The sequence below is a fragment of the Schistocerca cancellata genome, chromosome 2, assembly GCF_023864275.1.
Source record: "Schistocerca cancellata isolate TAMUIC-IGC-003103 chromosome 2, iqSchCanc2.1, whole genome shotgun sequence".
Lineage (NCBI taxonomy): Eukaryota > Metazoa > Arthropoda > Insecta > Orthoptera > Acrididae > Schistocerca > Schistocerca cancellata.
In genome coordinates, this window is record NC_064627.1 from 364,030,275 (window position 1) to 364,045,109 (window position 14,835).

At 45.7% G+C, this 14,835-nt stretch overlaps 1 protein-coding gene across 1 annotated transcript in view; it reads left to right on the forward strand.

Annotated features, from left to right (window-relative positions):
* The first annotated feature begins 5,832 nt into the window (after window positions 1-5,832).
* LOC126154114 (T-box transcription factor TBX20-like) overlaps window positions 5,833-14,835 on the forward strand; it is a 192,680-nt gene continuing 183,677 nt past the window's right edge. The window contains exon 1 of the mRNA XM_049916115.1: window positions 5,833-5,977. Within this exon, the coding sequence (XP_049772072.1) occupies window positions 5,955-5,977 (23 nt within the window). The 5' untranslated portion in view covers window positions 5,833-5,954. The remainder of the gene's footprint in view (window positions 5,978-14,835) is intronic.

Sequence of the window (14,835 nt, forward strand, 5' to 3'; positions counted from 1 at the left end):
TACTAAACGGCAGTGTAGCCGATCTGAAAGCCGTTTAGTAACAGGATAATTATACAGGGTGATTCAAAAAGAATACCACAACTATAGGAATGTAAAACTCTGCAACGACAAAAGGCAGAGCTAAGCACTATCTGTCGGCGAATTAAGGGAGCTATAAAGTTTCATTTAGTTGTACATTTGTTCGCTTGAGGCGCTGTTGACTAGGCGTCAGCGTCAGTTGATGCTAAGATGGCGACCGCTCAACAGAAAGCTTTTTGTGTTATTGAGTACGGCAGAAGTGAATCGAAGACAGTTGTTCAGCGTGCATTTCGAACGACGTATGGTGTTAAACCTCCTGATAGGTGGTGTATTAAAAGTTGGTATAAACAGTCAACTACCTGAGGCGATGGATCGGCCGCCAGGCAGCCCGTGACAGAGCACTTCATCACTGGCCTCCAAGAAGCCCTGATCTTACCCCCTGCGATTTTTTCTTATGGGGGTATGTTAAGGATATGGTGTTTCGGCCACCTCTCCCAGCCACCATTGATGATTTGAAACGAGAAATAACAGCAGCTATCCAAACTGTTACACCTGATATGGTACAGAGAGTGTGGAACGAGTTGGAGTATCGGGTTGATATTGCTCGAGTGTCTGGAGGGGGCCATATTGAACATCTCTGAACTTGTTTTTGAGTGAGAAAAAACCTTTTAAAATACTCTTTGTAATGATGTATAACAGAAGGTTATATTATGTTTCTTTCATTAAATACACCTTTTTAAAGTTGTGGTATTCTTTTTGAATCACCCTGTACAATACGTCGACACCTACTGCACTTTAAAATGGCCTATAAAGCAGAAATTGGCCAATCGTGCGAGGTGGAAAACTTCAAAATGATCTTTAGCTGCCTTGTTCTGGAAAGTTGACTCTTTGCAAGATTGTCAGTAGCAGCTTGTTGCCTGCGGTTACAAAAGCAGTACTGGGTTGTAGTACTGGCTAATAATGACTAAGACTGACGAGGATAGGGTAGAAAATCAGTATGACATTCATAATATAAGTAGTGCTCTACAGCGCATAAATCTTGTCAGCCATTTTGCTAATCAGCGAATTTCTTTTGTCGATGGGCGACCGCTAGTAAGATTGTGTCATCACTAACATCAGAACTGAAACGGATAAACAAATACGGTTGTAGAAGCTAGACGTTCCATTAAAAGTGAGTGCGCCAACGAGCCGTTTACGAGATAATTCCGACATTCTGACTTTAGTGTGAAATACTGTCTTAGTACAATTGTACTTGTAGGGGAAGTTCTAGATTAAGTCTTCATCAAACTGGGCTCAAATATCACCCATTACCTACCTCAACAATAAGTAAAATACTACTTCAGTACGTTATATACTACAATTTTCTGAACACTTCTTGAAGAACGTTAACACGTGTCGCCCCCATATTTAAACACAATGCTGCACTCTTACTGCAATGACTTACGAACTCTTTCAAACACCCACATATCATCTTCTATATCTTCACAAGACTGTAGAGTACGCTGCTCTAGTTCTGCAGCCGTATCAACGAGAATGCCCCCATCTTTCAGGTGACCCCCAGGCGGAAATGCGCAGGACTGACGGCAGGGAATTGTAAGTAGGCTGTTTAGGTTTTTATGTTGGTAACGCCACGTAGCGCTCTATATGAAAATCACTGACTGTGCTGTGTGAAGTCTGTGGCTGATTTGCATTGTTGGAATATTTGCTATTGTAGTTGGGCAGTTGGATGTGAACAGCGCGTAGCGTTGCGCAGTAGGTGAGCCGCAAGCAGTGGTGGATGTGGGGAGAGAGATGGCGGAGTTTTGAGAGCGGGAGCGGATGATCTGGACGTGAGTCCATCAGAGAGAGAAATTTTTTAGATCGGATGTCAAGAGCTGATAAGTATATTATGACTTTTGAACACTATTAAGGTAAATACATTGTTTGTACTCTATCAAAATCTTTCATTTGCTAACTATGCCTATCAATAGTTAGTGCCTTCAGTCGTTAGAATCTTTTATTTAGCTGGCAGTATTGGCGCTCGCTGTATTGCAGTAGTTCGAGTAACGAAGATTTTTGTGAGGTAATTGATTCATGAAAGGTATAGGTGATTGTTAGTCAGGGCCATTCTTTTGTAGGGATTATTGAAAGTCAGATTACGTTGCGCTAAAAATATTGTGTGTCACTTTAGTGATGATCAGAATAAGTAAAGAGAGAAATGTCTGAGTACGTTCAGTTTTGCTCAGCTGTTTGAAAATGAAATAACGTAAGGGGTTTACCAGCACAGTAATTCATTAATTTTTCTAAGGAGACGTTTCAGGATATTAGCGGCCAAGTCACAGACCTTCCACAGCCTTTGATCTTGGACCATACTGCTGCGTTACGTGTTGTCTCAAATCAACAGTAAAATGTACGTTTGCACAACATGCATCTAACACATTCCTCAGTCATAGGCCATGGGTGAAATCTGAATTCATTACATGGGGTCATAAGTGCAGAATTTACTCTGACCTTTTCTTACAACCTCCGATAGGCCATTAATAAATGACAAGCGTATATAAAAAATTATTTTATTAATATTGTTACGGTTACTTTTCGACATAATGATCGAGACGACTAAGGCATTTGTCGAATCTGTGGACAAGTTTTCCAATACTTCCTTCATAAAATGTTGCCACCAATGAACTGAAACTTGTCTTGAAGCTCTTCCATTGTTTGCAAGTTGTGTAAATTTACAACCTTTGCGGAGAGCCATTCAAAACGAAAAAAGGTGGACACTAGCTTTTGGAATTTTTCTGATCCATGACAGCACCCGTCCTCACAACGCAGGTGTAAGCTAATGGGTCCTTGAGCAATTCCAGTGTGACATTTTCGATCAGCCGCCGCAAAGCCTGGGCTTAGAGCCAGGTGATCGCAGCTTTTCCCTACACTGAAGAAGTGGCTAGAGTAGCTCCATAACAAGTAAGAAAATAATTGTTTTATATACACTTATCTTTTATTTATGGCCTGTCGAAAGTTAGAAAACAAAAGGTCCACGCAAATTTCAAATACATTTGTATCAGCTATGATAAAGCTTGATACTGCAGTCAGTAATACCTAATAACATTAGCAGTTATCTCGCCAACGGTTAGTTTGTGACTCCACCTTTACTGGAACGTTTTTGCTACTGCTACTTCGTACGAGGCCTATTGGGAAGGGACTGATGACCTCGCAGTTTGGTCCCTCCCCCCCCCCCCTCCCTCTTTGAAACCAATCAACCAACCAGCCTATTCCGAAAGTAATGTGTGGTCGGGCGTGAAATGGAAATCACAGTGATCATCCGATGAAGCTTTGCACAATTTGTTGAGCAGTGTCTCTGGTATTCCCGTCGGTTGCGTCACGCCGCTTTTTTCAGTTCTGAGAGCACAATGATCACGTAAAGATGCCTAGAAAATTGTGTCTCCCACCAACTATGAGGACCTGGTGAGAGACATCGCCTGATGTCATGCAGCCTGCATAACACAACTGTCATGCACTTCCTTCTTGATGACAGTTCTCGGCCGCACCCTGCAGAGGCAATGAAGATCCTGCGGCGTTTTTGTTTGGGAAGTGTTTGATGACCCACAATACAGCCCGTAATTTGCTCACCCTGAGTTTCATCTCTGCACATAAACCGCTGGCTATGAAGAAAACATTTTGGCAAAGACAACGAGCTGAGACCAGCGTAAAGAATTGGCGGAAAGCCTTCTATGCCGAGGGTATTGGAAAGTTGGTACAACGCTACGACAGATGTATTAGTAGGAGCCGTGACTAGGAAGAGTTGTAGCTGGAAGGTGTAGCTAACTGTTACAAATAAAACGATTTTGATTTTCACAGTGATTTCCATTTCGCGACCGATCACAGGTTACTTCCCGAATAGCCCTCGTATATTCACTGAGGTGCGAAAAGTCATGGGACAGCGATATGCACATGCACAGAATCGCGTACACAAGGTGTAAAAGGGCAATGCAAGGGCGGAGCTATCGTTTGTATTCAGCTGATTTATGTGGAAATGTTTCCGACGTCATTATGGCTGCACGACGGGAATTAACAGACTATGAACGCGTAATGGTGGTTGGAGCTAGACGCATGGGTCATTCCATTTCTGAAATCGTTAGAGAATTCAATATTTTGAGAAGCACAGTGTCAAGAGTGTGCTGAGAATACCACACTTCAGGAATTGTCTCTCACCACGGAACAACGTAGTGGCCCACGTCCTGCATTCAACAATAGAGAGAGTGCTGGTTGTGTAGAGTTGTCAGTGTTGACAAACCAGCAACAGTGCGTGAAATAAGAGCATAAATCAATGTGGGACGTACCACGAACGTATCCAAAGCGATATTTGGGGTTAATGGACTATGGCAGCAAATGTCGCGTGTCACGGCCTTTGCTAGCAGCACGAAATCCCTTGTAACGCCTCTCCTGGGCTCGTGATCAATCGGTTGGGCTCTGGACGAACAGAAAACCGTGGGCTCGGCAAATGAGTCCCAGTTTCAATTAATAAGAACTGATGGTAGCGTTCGAGTGTGGCGCACATCTCACGAAGCCATAGATCCAAGTTGCCAACAAAGTACTGCGCAGGCTGGTGGTGGCTCCATAATAGTGTGGGCTGTGTTTACAGGCAATAGACTGGGTTCTCTGCTCTAACTGAACCGATCGTCCAGTGTAAATGGTTATGTTCGGCTGCCTGGGGATCATCTGCAGCCATTGATGGACTTCATTTTCCGAAACAACGATGGTATTTTTTTTTATGACAATGCGCCATGTCAGTAGGCCACAACTGTTCGCAAGTCGAGCGAATGATGTCGTCCTTCAGATCACCTGACATGATTCTCATCGAACATTCATGGGACGTTATCAAGAGGTCAGTTCGTGCATAAAGTTCTGTACTGGCAATACTTTCGCAGTTATCAACGGCTACAGAGGCAGCGAGGCTAAATATGTCTTCGGATGCATTCAACTACTTGTTGAGTCCGTGCCACGTCAAGATGCTGATCTGCGCCGGGTAAAAGGAGGTACGACACAATACCAGGAGGTATTCCATGACTTTTGTCACCTCACTGCAATCACACTGTGTCACATTTCGCTATTAATTACCATACATCCTCTACAGGCACAGATGCTTGAAACTCACAAACTAAGCTAAACAGTAAATGCCGCTGGCTCCAGCCAATACTGCGATCACCCTTTATATGACTTCTCCACCACAGAAACCTGGATCAGGCATCTGTTTTTCGTAACCAAATTCAGGAAGAATAGACTTTGATGTGACAGAAAGTGTCGTACAGTGTTCTTAAGTACATCGCTCGCTTATAGTCATTTAAGTTATTCATTAAATGAGAATTAAGTATGTGAAGGTTTCCGCAGTGTGTTGGTCCAATAAAATCCTCTCCATCTACTAAATGTGTCTTCGCGTGGGATTAGGAAGTGTAGGCGGAGAGCGGAGAATGTTTCTCGTAATATCGAGGACGTCCTCAGGGGTGACGCGGTTAGTTACCCGAGAAGATTAAGTTGAAATATTGAGCAATCATTTACTTCTTTAGTGGGGGTTCCTGTTTACAATTATTCCGACACGTTTGGCGCCGCTCTTGCCCGGAGTCTGACGACGTGTCTCTCGCGTTGCAGAGAAGCTGGTGGAGACGACGACGACGCCGACGCCTACTCCATCGTCGGTGGGCAGCAGCGACGCGGAGGGCCGCGAGACGCCGCCCGAGATCTCGTCGTCGACGGCGGACGGCGGCGTGTGCACGCCCACCGGCAGCGGGGGCGGCGGCGGCGGGGGCGGCGGGGGCGGCAGCGGCGGCAGCAAGAGCTCGTCGCCGCCGCCCACGCGCAACCCGCTGCTGCAGGAGCGCTGCAACAGCGAGGAGCTGCGGCACGTCGTCTGCCACCTCGAGACCAAGGAGCTGTGGGACAAGTTCAACGAGCTGGGCACCGAGATGATCATCACCAAGTCCGGCAGGTGAGCCAGCCTCTCACTTAACGCTGCTTGGCTGCAACGTTCTCTGACGTGCAACGTAACGTATCCATTTCGAACAAAATGACCTTTTTCTGGGAAACTATCATCGATTCCAGGAAAACCGACCAGACTTAATTCAGCTCGCGCTATTGATTCAAGCTTTCCATACAGTTAACGATAGAGGCAATGATAATAATAATAATTTCACGTCGCTCAATGGTCTGATGTAAGTCTTTCAATTGTACACCACTTTAACGCCTTGCGTATCCCTAACCTATCACAATAATCCTACCAGGGAAACAGACATTGCAGTTTAATGTAGAATTCGAACTATGTATGGTTCGTGGAGAATCTTCACGTCATTGTGAGGTTAAGTGTAGATTAACGGCGGACTGAAAAATTTCTGTGATTGGACCGGGATTCGGTCTTACTTCACCACTAGACCACCAGACTCGACACAACAGATGTAGCGAGGTGTGTTTGATGTATCTAGGCTCAGCAAAATTTCTTGGCAATTGCAGTTTGCGTGTTTTAGGTTGTGTCACAAGGAAGTGCGCAGCACAAGACGTAACAGACACTACTATTTGTGACTTCAGATCTCTCCCAATTGACGCGGTTACCTCTGCTGAAGTGTTATCCGATAATCATGATAGTATGTTACTCATAAGTGAACAAAAAGTCAGTGCAAGAATATTTTACCTTGCCCTTCACAAAAATTTAAAAAAAAATCAGTAGCCTTTGGTTGCATGATTTATGAGTAGCACCTGGAGTCTAGAGTCATTTAAACAATGCGTGAAGATATGGAGCTAAGCGATCACTTAGGCTAAGTTGTATGTAGGGTAAGTGGTAGACTTCGGGTTATTCAGAGAAAACATATTCTGAGGAGGAGTCATGCTTTTGTGTATGACGTTGTCTGACGGCTCGTCACTTAGTGAGGTTTTCACAAAGACAGAGTTGCTAGGACACGACATGAGCTGTCTCCCTGAAACATTAATAATGTAAAAGAAATCGGTATCACCTACCTGTTTTGGGCGTTCAGAGATTTCAGCCGCTGCACTTGAATATTTGTGCAGGGCCAAGGCTCGAACCTGGATGGCCTGCTTCTCTAGAACGCTTGCCTTAACCGGCTCGACCACCCGGACGCGCTTCACGTCCGACCGAAATTCCCAAGTGCTGCTCATCACTGATACTGTGACCCCACAGATTTTCCAGATTGCTTGCAGCCTAACTGCAGTCCCTCAAGGGAACGACCGATGGTACGCATGCGCAATCAGATAGTCGTATGCTGGTCGAACCTTATCCGAGGTAGCTAAGACAACCGTTTTAGAGAAGAGGAGCATCCAGGTTCGAGTCCTGGTCCGATACAAATTTTCAAATGAAACTGATGAATTATTTAAAATGCTCGAATCAGCTATGTTATACCAATTTTTCTTCAATAATGATAGTAACACTGGACCCACCAAGATAGCCGAGAGCGCTAACTCGCTGCTTCCTGGACTCGGGCAGGCGCGCCGGCCCCGGATCGAATCCGCCCGGCGGATTAACGACGATGGCCGGTGTGGCGGCCAGCCTGGATGTGGTTGTTAGGCGGTTTTCCACATCCTACTAGGTGAATACCGGGCTGGTCCCCACGTCCCGCCTCAGTTACACGACTCGCAGACATTTGAAATACATTCACACTATTTCACGATTTACACTAGATGCAGACAGCTGGGGTACACTGATTCCGTCCCGAGGAGTATGTGGTGGTGGAAGGAAGGGCATCCGGCCACCCCTTCAACATTAAACATGCCACATCCGTACTTAACCCTGCCGACCCTGCGCATAATGCGGGATAGAGGCAGTAGCGAAAGAAGAAGAAAGAAGAATGACAGTAACACTGGATAAGTCGATCATGGGTGTTTCTCTAAGAGTCATAAGGTGTTTCTTCTCTGCTGTTTCGGCAGATATTTACAATTTCGTTTTCCAATCTGCAGCTGGAGACATCCCAAACAAAAACTGCTCATCACATCTTTCATATGACGTCTAGTGTGGACGGAAAGCATCGGTTCGTCTCCCGTTACAAACAAAATGATTTTTAAAGCGAAATTTTACCTGCCCATTCGATACAGCGGTCCCAAATTAACACGGGCAGGGAAATACGAAGAATAACCAGTAGTCCAGCAGCGACTGAGCAGCGCTGCTACTGCATGGCGACAGCGGTCAGCGCGAGCCGGGGCAGTGCTGTCGATGCTAAAGTACTAGGTATTCTTCGTGCTTTACTGCCTTTGTTAATAGACAAATGGCCGTTAAAATTGCTACACCACGAAGATGACGTGCTACAGACGCGAAATTTAACCGACAGGAAGAAGATGCTGTGATATGCAAATGATTAGCTTTTCAGAGCATTCACACGAGGTTGGCGCCGGTGGCGACACCTACATTGAGCTGACATGAGGAAAGTTTCCAACCGATTTCTCATACACAAACAGCAGTTCACCGGCGTTGCCTGGTGAAACGTTGTTGTGATGCCTCGTGTAAGGAGGATAAATGCGTACCATCACGTTTCCGACTTTGATAAAGGTCGGATTGTAGCCTATCGCGATTGCGGTTTATCGTATAGTGACATTGCTGCTCGCGTTGGTCGAGATCGATGACTGTTAGCAGAATATGGAATCGGTGGGTTCAGGTGGGTAAAACGGAACGCCGTGCTGGGTCCCAACGGCCTCGTTTCACTAGCAGGGCATCTTATCCGCATGACTGTAACGGATCGTGCAGCCACGTCTCGATCCCTGAGTCAACAGATGGGGACGTTTGCAAGACAACAACCATCTGCACGAACAGTTCGACGACGTTTGCAGCAGCATGGACTATCAGGTCGAAGACCATGGCTGCGGTTATCCTTGATGCTGCATCACAGACAGGACCGTCTGCGATGGTGTACTCAACGACGAACGTGGGTGCACGAGTGGCAAGACGTCATTATTTCGGATGAATGTAGGTTCTCTTTACAGCATCATGATGGACACATCCGTGTTTGGCGACATCGCGGTGAACGCACATTGGAAGCGTGTATTCGTCATCGCCATACTGGCGTATCACCCGGCTGGATGGTATGGAGTGCCATTGGTTACAGTCTCGGTCACTTCTTGTTCGCATTGACGGTACTTTGAACAGTGGACGTTACATTTCACATGTGTTACGACCCGTGGCTCTACTCTTCATTCGATCCCTGCGAAACCCTACATTTCAGCAGGATAATGCACGACCGCATGTTGCAGGTCCTGGATACAGAAAATGTTCGACTGCTGCCCTGGCCAGCACATTCTCCAGATCTCTCACCAATTGAAAACGTCTGGTCAATAGTGGCCGAGGGAGTGGCTCGTCACAATACTCCAGTCACTACTCTTGATGAACTGTGGTATCGTGTTGAAGCTGCATGGGCAGCTGTACCTGTACACGCTATCCAAGCTCTGTTTGACTCAATGCCCAGGTGTATCAAGGCCGTTATTACGGCCAGAGGTGGTTGTTCTGGGTACTGATTTCTCAGGATCTATGCACGCAATTTGGGTGAAAATGTAATCACATGTCAGTTCTAGTACAATATATTTGTCCAATGAATACCCGTTTATCATCTACATTTCTTCTTGGTGTAGCAGTTTTAATGGCCAGTAGTGTATATATCGATTACACGAATATCGCACTAGACTTGCTTGGAATTGCTCTGTTGAATCGGCACGTAAAATTCAGCTTTAAAAATAATTTTCTTTCTAACGGGCGGCGAACTAACACTTTCCGCGCACACTGGATGTCGCACCAAGACTTGATTGACAGTGTTTTGTTTGGGCTGACGCCATTTGCACATTCAAAAAACAAAATTTGCAAATATCTGCCGAAAGACCAGAGAAAATGCGCCTGGCGGCTCTCTGGAGAGACACCCCGTATAATTGTATTAACTATTTGTTGTTAATATTCTCGGAGTTTATATTCATTCCATATGGACCCTCAGATTTTCGGGAACATAACCGTATGTTATTACGGAGCTTGTGAACTAAATGACAAGAAGTGCTCCTTCCAGTTGGGGAGCGTAATGGGGGATAAATTATTGCGTGATGGGAGAGCAAGTGCCACGATCCCCGCCCCGACAAATGGGGCTGGAGCTGTCAGAGTAGCGGAGCGAAGGCTGTTCCATTTGGCGCAGTCCGCGGCGCGGCGCCTGGAAGAGCGCGCCTCTCCAGACACGCAGCCAATTACTGCGCTACTCGGCACAGGTGGCGCGCGCCCTGTCAGCCGGAATGAGCAGCGCGGCCGGCTCGCTCCTGACGGCGTGGGAGCCCACACCTCGCGCCGAATCGCGCCTTACTGATTCACGGGCAATCGATAGCTGCGCTCGCACCTCGCCTCGCGCACACCTCGCACCGCCTTCTCGCACGAGGATTAGTTTCCCGCGTCGGTCGATAGCGAACCGTCGTAGACTGCGATGCGGGCAATTTTCCTTTATTGGATCCGTCCTCGGATCGGCAAATGCACACTCGTCAGGCGGCGACAAATGGTACACAATGATTTGTCTGCTGAAGTTATCGACGCTTGAAAGGTTATTGCGGTATCTACATTACACGTAACTAGAAAGGTTTACAGTGAAGTTTTCAACTAATCGGTCAGGAGAATGTGGTCAAACATCATGGACAAAATAAAACTGGCCCGGAAAAACTCTATATACATTTCCTCTATGTTTCTTACGGCTTATCTCAGACACTACAGTAGCGACATTCATACGTTTCCACAAACAGACAGACTGATTCCGGAGGAAGGTCTGTGTATATAATTTCATGTTTACAGTAATGATGACAGTATCCGCAGGAGAAGTGCTGGCAACAGCATAAGTTTTTACTATTTGTGGCCGGCCGAAGTGGCCGAGCGGTTCTAGGCGCTACAGTCTGGAACCGCGCGGCCGCTACGGTCGCAGGTTCGAATCCTGCCTCGGGCATGGATGTGTGTGATGTCCTTAGGTTAGTTAGGTTTAAGTAGTTCTAAGTTCTAGGGGACTGATGACCTCAGAAGTTAAGTCTCATAGTGCTCAGAGCCATTTGAACCATTTGAATCCCTTCGATACAGTGCCCAGAGAAGCTATGTGAGAGGCGATAAAAAGTTTCGACTACTCTGAACACTTGTTCAGTCGACTCCAGCTCTCCGTGATGGCATGTTTGGGCGCATCTGACATATGTCCTCAAACAAGCGTGTGTTTGCTCTGTATCTAGATGCCGTGCTTTATAAAACAACATCTATTAGCAATGCATTAGTAGAACTTAAACGCATATTTGAAGAAGGGCTCTTTAAAGAGTCCAGAGTACACATCGTAAGGTTCACAAGTGTCACTCAGGTTACTGAACTGCAGTATGCTGACGACAATGCTTCTGTAGCTCACACGCTCGCAGAGTTGCCAGTGTCTGTACATTGTTTCGGTACTGCATGTAAACGGCTTGGTCTGACCATCAACATCCAAAAAACAAACACAGCAAGCTCCTGCGGCTGCCTTTCCGAATTTCAATATCTCTGTTTCCAGCACACCATTAGAACAAGTAGATTACTTCCTTTATCTAGGAAGTACATCAACTACTTACTCATCGGAAAAGCTTTAGGACGTCTCCTACATCTTGTCTCCTTGAATAAAAATCTGACGCTATGCACCATACTAAAAGTGTACCGAGTAATTGTTGTTTCTACTCTGCTCTATGGTTGCGAAACCTCGACATTGTATCGCCGTTATCTTAAGAAACTAGAAAGCTTCAACCAGCAGAAGCTTACCTACATTACGTACATCAAATGGTATGACTTTATAACAAACGTTACTGTTCTTGAGCAAGCAAGGACATATAATATAGAAGCCACCGTTATCTGCCACCAACTCAGATGGGTTGGGCATGACCAGCGGATGAAAAATAACAGTTTCCTAGACAAATTTCGTATAGTAGAAGGCCTCGTGGTGCATTCTCTGAAGCGCTATATGGACCAGTTTGAGAAGAACCTAAAGCGTTTAGACGTTGACCAAATTAATTGGTGCAAAGCAGCAAAATACCATGAACACTGGCACACATCTGCGTCAGCTCCTGTCTTAAAATTTGAGCAGGGAAAACGGGGACACGAAAATGAAAAACGTCAGAGATGCAAACTTTGCCACGGCCTCCACCCTCTATTATCGGTAATACATATGGCGACATGTTTCATGCCATGATTGTTCTATTAAGCCAAAGGCATCTCCATATTTGAACTGCGATGCAATAATAGAAATGCAAGAGGAAAATGAAAACTCGGATACGGGTACTAGCCGAATATTCTATAATCAATTGGGGTTTGGAGTAACAGTCACCGCAAATCCAGAGAGCTACAAAAGCTTGATCAGAATCTGCAAGGTGTTCCAGGGATATGACAAGAACGATCATTCGAAGTAAAAACGTCTTATTGACATGCCTCTCAAATGCATACCTTAAGAGCTAGGAGCATATCTTCATCTTCCATACCGTGAAACAATCTCCTCTGCCGCATGTTCTCTGTTTTCCATATTCTTTTGGAAGAGGTACTATGGATCAAAACAACAGAGAAGTTCAGTAAACTTGGGCTCTATAGGGCAAATTTTAAGAGCTATGAGGACTCGTTCATCTTCGCTACTGTGGAACGAATTTCTTCTGCTGAACAACTGGTCACAGTTCTCAAGCTATGCATTTAGGTCTTATGTTTAACAGACAGCTTTTTTCCGTGTTTTCGTCCATCCTACCTCCTTTCAGAATGCGGGAAGCAAAGAACTTGCAATAGAGGAGATTTGTTTTACAGTATCGAAGAAGAACTCAGACCTCTTAAGATGAGTATTTTACAGGTCTTGTGTACTAGAATTCTTGGTTCGAATGATCGTTCGTTGTCATATCCTTGAACACTGACCATTCCTCCAGGGACACGCTTTATACATATTGTAAATTAAAGTCACCGGCCGTGTTTTTCTTCCCATGTGTGAAGACTAATCTCGGAAACTACTGTAGGAGTTTTCTTACGGCTTTCGGTAATAAACAGAGTGATTCACGAGGGTTTGTGTCTATATTCAAACAAGTCATCAGGCCGTAGATACGAAACCGGGTCGAGTTGCAAGTTTACACTATGACTGACGTGGGTCTAATCCTTGTTAATGAAAACCATGCAGCATGTTGCAAATGACCACCGTTGATGTCAATGCAGCGATGTACTCCATTTTTCAAACTGTGAGACAAGCCTAGCAGCTGTCCGTGAGGTATAACAGCGAGAGCGTTTTCAGTGTTCTGATGTCGCTCTTCCAGAGTGGAAGGATTATTTGATTACAACTGGCCCGTCAGTTAGCCCTTAGGTAAAGACCACAGAGAGGCGATCGAGGTGGCCAGAAGACGGCACTGCCTATGATGATTATCATTCCCTCAGCGAACACCTCACGCGCTCGTAATATGGTTGTCAATGCGGCGTATGCTATTGCTCTGTCTTGCTGAAAATATCCATAGTCGTCTATCTTAAGTAATTTGATCCACATATGGATTAAATGGTTTCTGGACGTACTGGTTAGCATCAACAATTTGATGAAAGAATCGTATTGCGATCCTGACGCCAGAAATTGTACACCAAACACCAATCTTGAGATTATACAACTACTCTTCAAATTATTTTTGGTGATTTTCTGATGCGTAGTCAGTCATGTGCTGTAAGTTCACAATCCCGACAGGCTGAACCAAGAAGAAATGGAAAGACCTAACTCCACTTCACTCCAGAAACTACCGGCAGAACTCAACACCGAGCGAGGTGGCGCAGTGGTTAGACACTGGACTCGCATTCGGGAGGACGACGGTTCAATCCCACGTCCGGCCATCCTGATTTAGGTTTTCCGTGATTTCCCTAAATCGCTCCAGGCAAATGCCGGGATGGTTCCTTTCAAAGAGCACGGCCGACTTCCTTCCCCGTCCTTCCCTAATCCGATGAGACCGATGACCTCGCTGTCTGGTCTCCTTCCCCGAAACAACCAACCAACCAGAACTCAACAAGCGGCCGGCCGGAGTGGCCGTGCGGTTCTGGGCGCTACAGTCTGGAGCCGAGCGACCGCTCCGGTCGCAGGTTCGAATCCTGCCTCGGGCATGGATGTGTGTGATGTCCTTAGGTTAGTTTGGTTTAATTAGTTCTAAGATCTAGGCGACTGATGACCTCAGAAGTTAAGTCGCATAGTGCTCAGCGCCATTTGAACCAATCAACAAGCGAAATATTTTCTAGTCGCCTTAACTCAAGCACAGCAGTAAATTAGGAAGGATGCAGATACAGCACCTTTGTGGTAATGTGTCGACACGATGATCCCTTAATTCCCATTTACATAGACAAACGGCGTTGAAATTTCGTAGGACTTTATTCCAGACTTTTCTTCACTCGAGCAACGGTTCCGTGTGTCCAAACCTTCTTCCGATATTTGCCGTTTTTATTCGCCACAGAGCCTGTTTTATGCCACTTTACCACGAAGCTTTACATTGCAGACTTTGCTGAAGGTTTTGCCAAAACGCCGAAATCACGTTTTCCTGCATTTTCTGTGATGGACCGTTCTCCCATTAGTTTTCCCGTTAATTAACAAGGGCCAGTTCTGTGTGAGTCTTACAAATATTTTCTGGGCCAGATTTATTTTTCCCACCATATAAAATGCTTGACAGCTCGGAAGGGCAAGCAGAGGGGACGGAAGTCTCTGTGATGTTGCTAAAGAAATCATCCTGTTAACTTTCTGAAGTGATTTAGGGGAAGATGGGAAACCCAAATGAGGATGGCTTGTCCAGGGCTCTACTGCCCATCGTTCCGAAAGAGTCCAGTGGCTGAAGCTTCTGCACCTACATCTATGT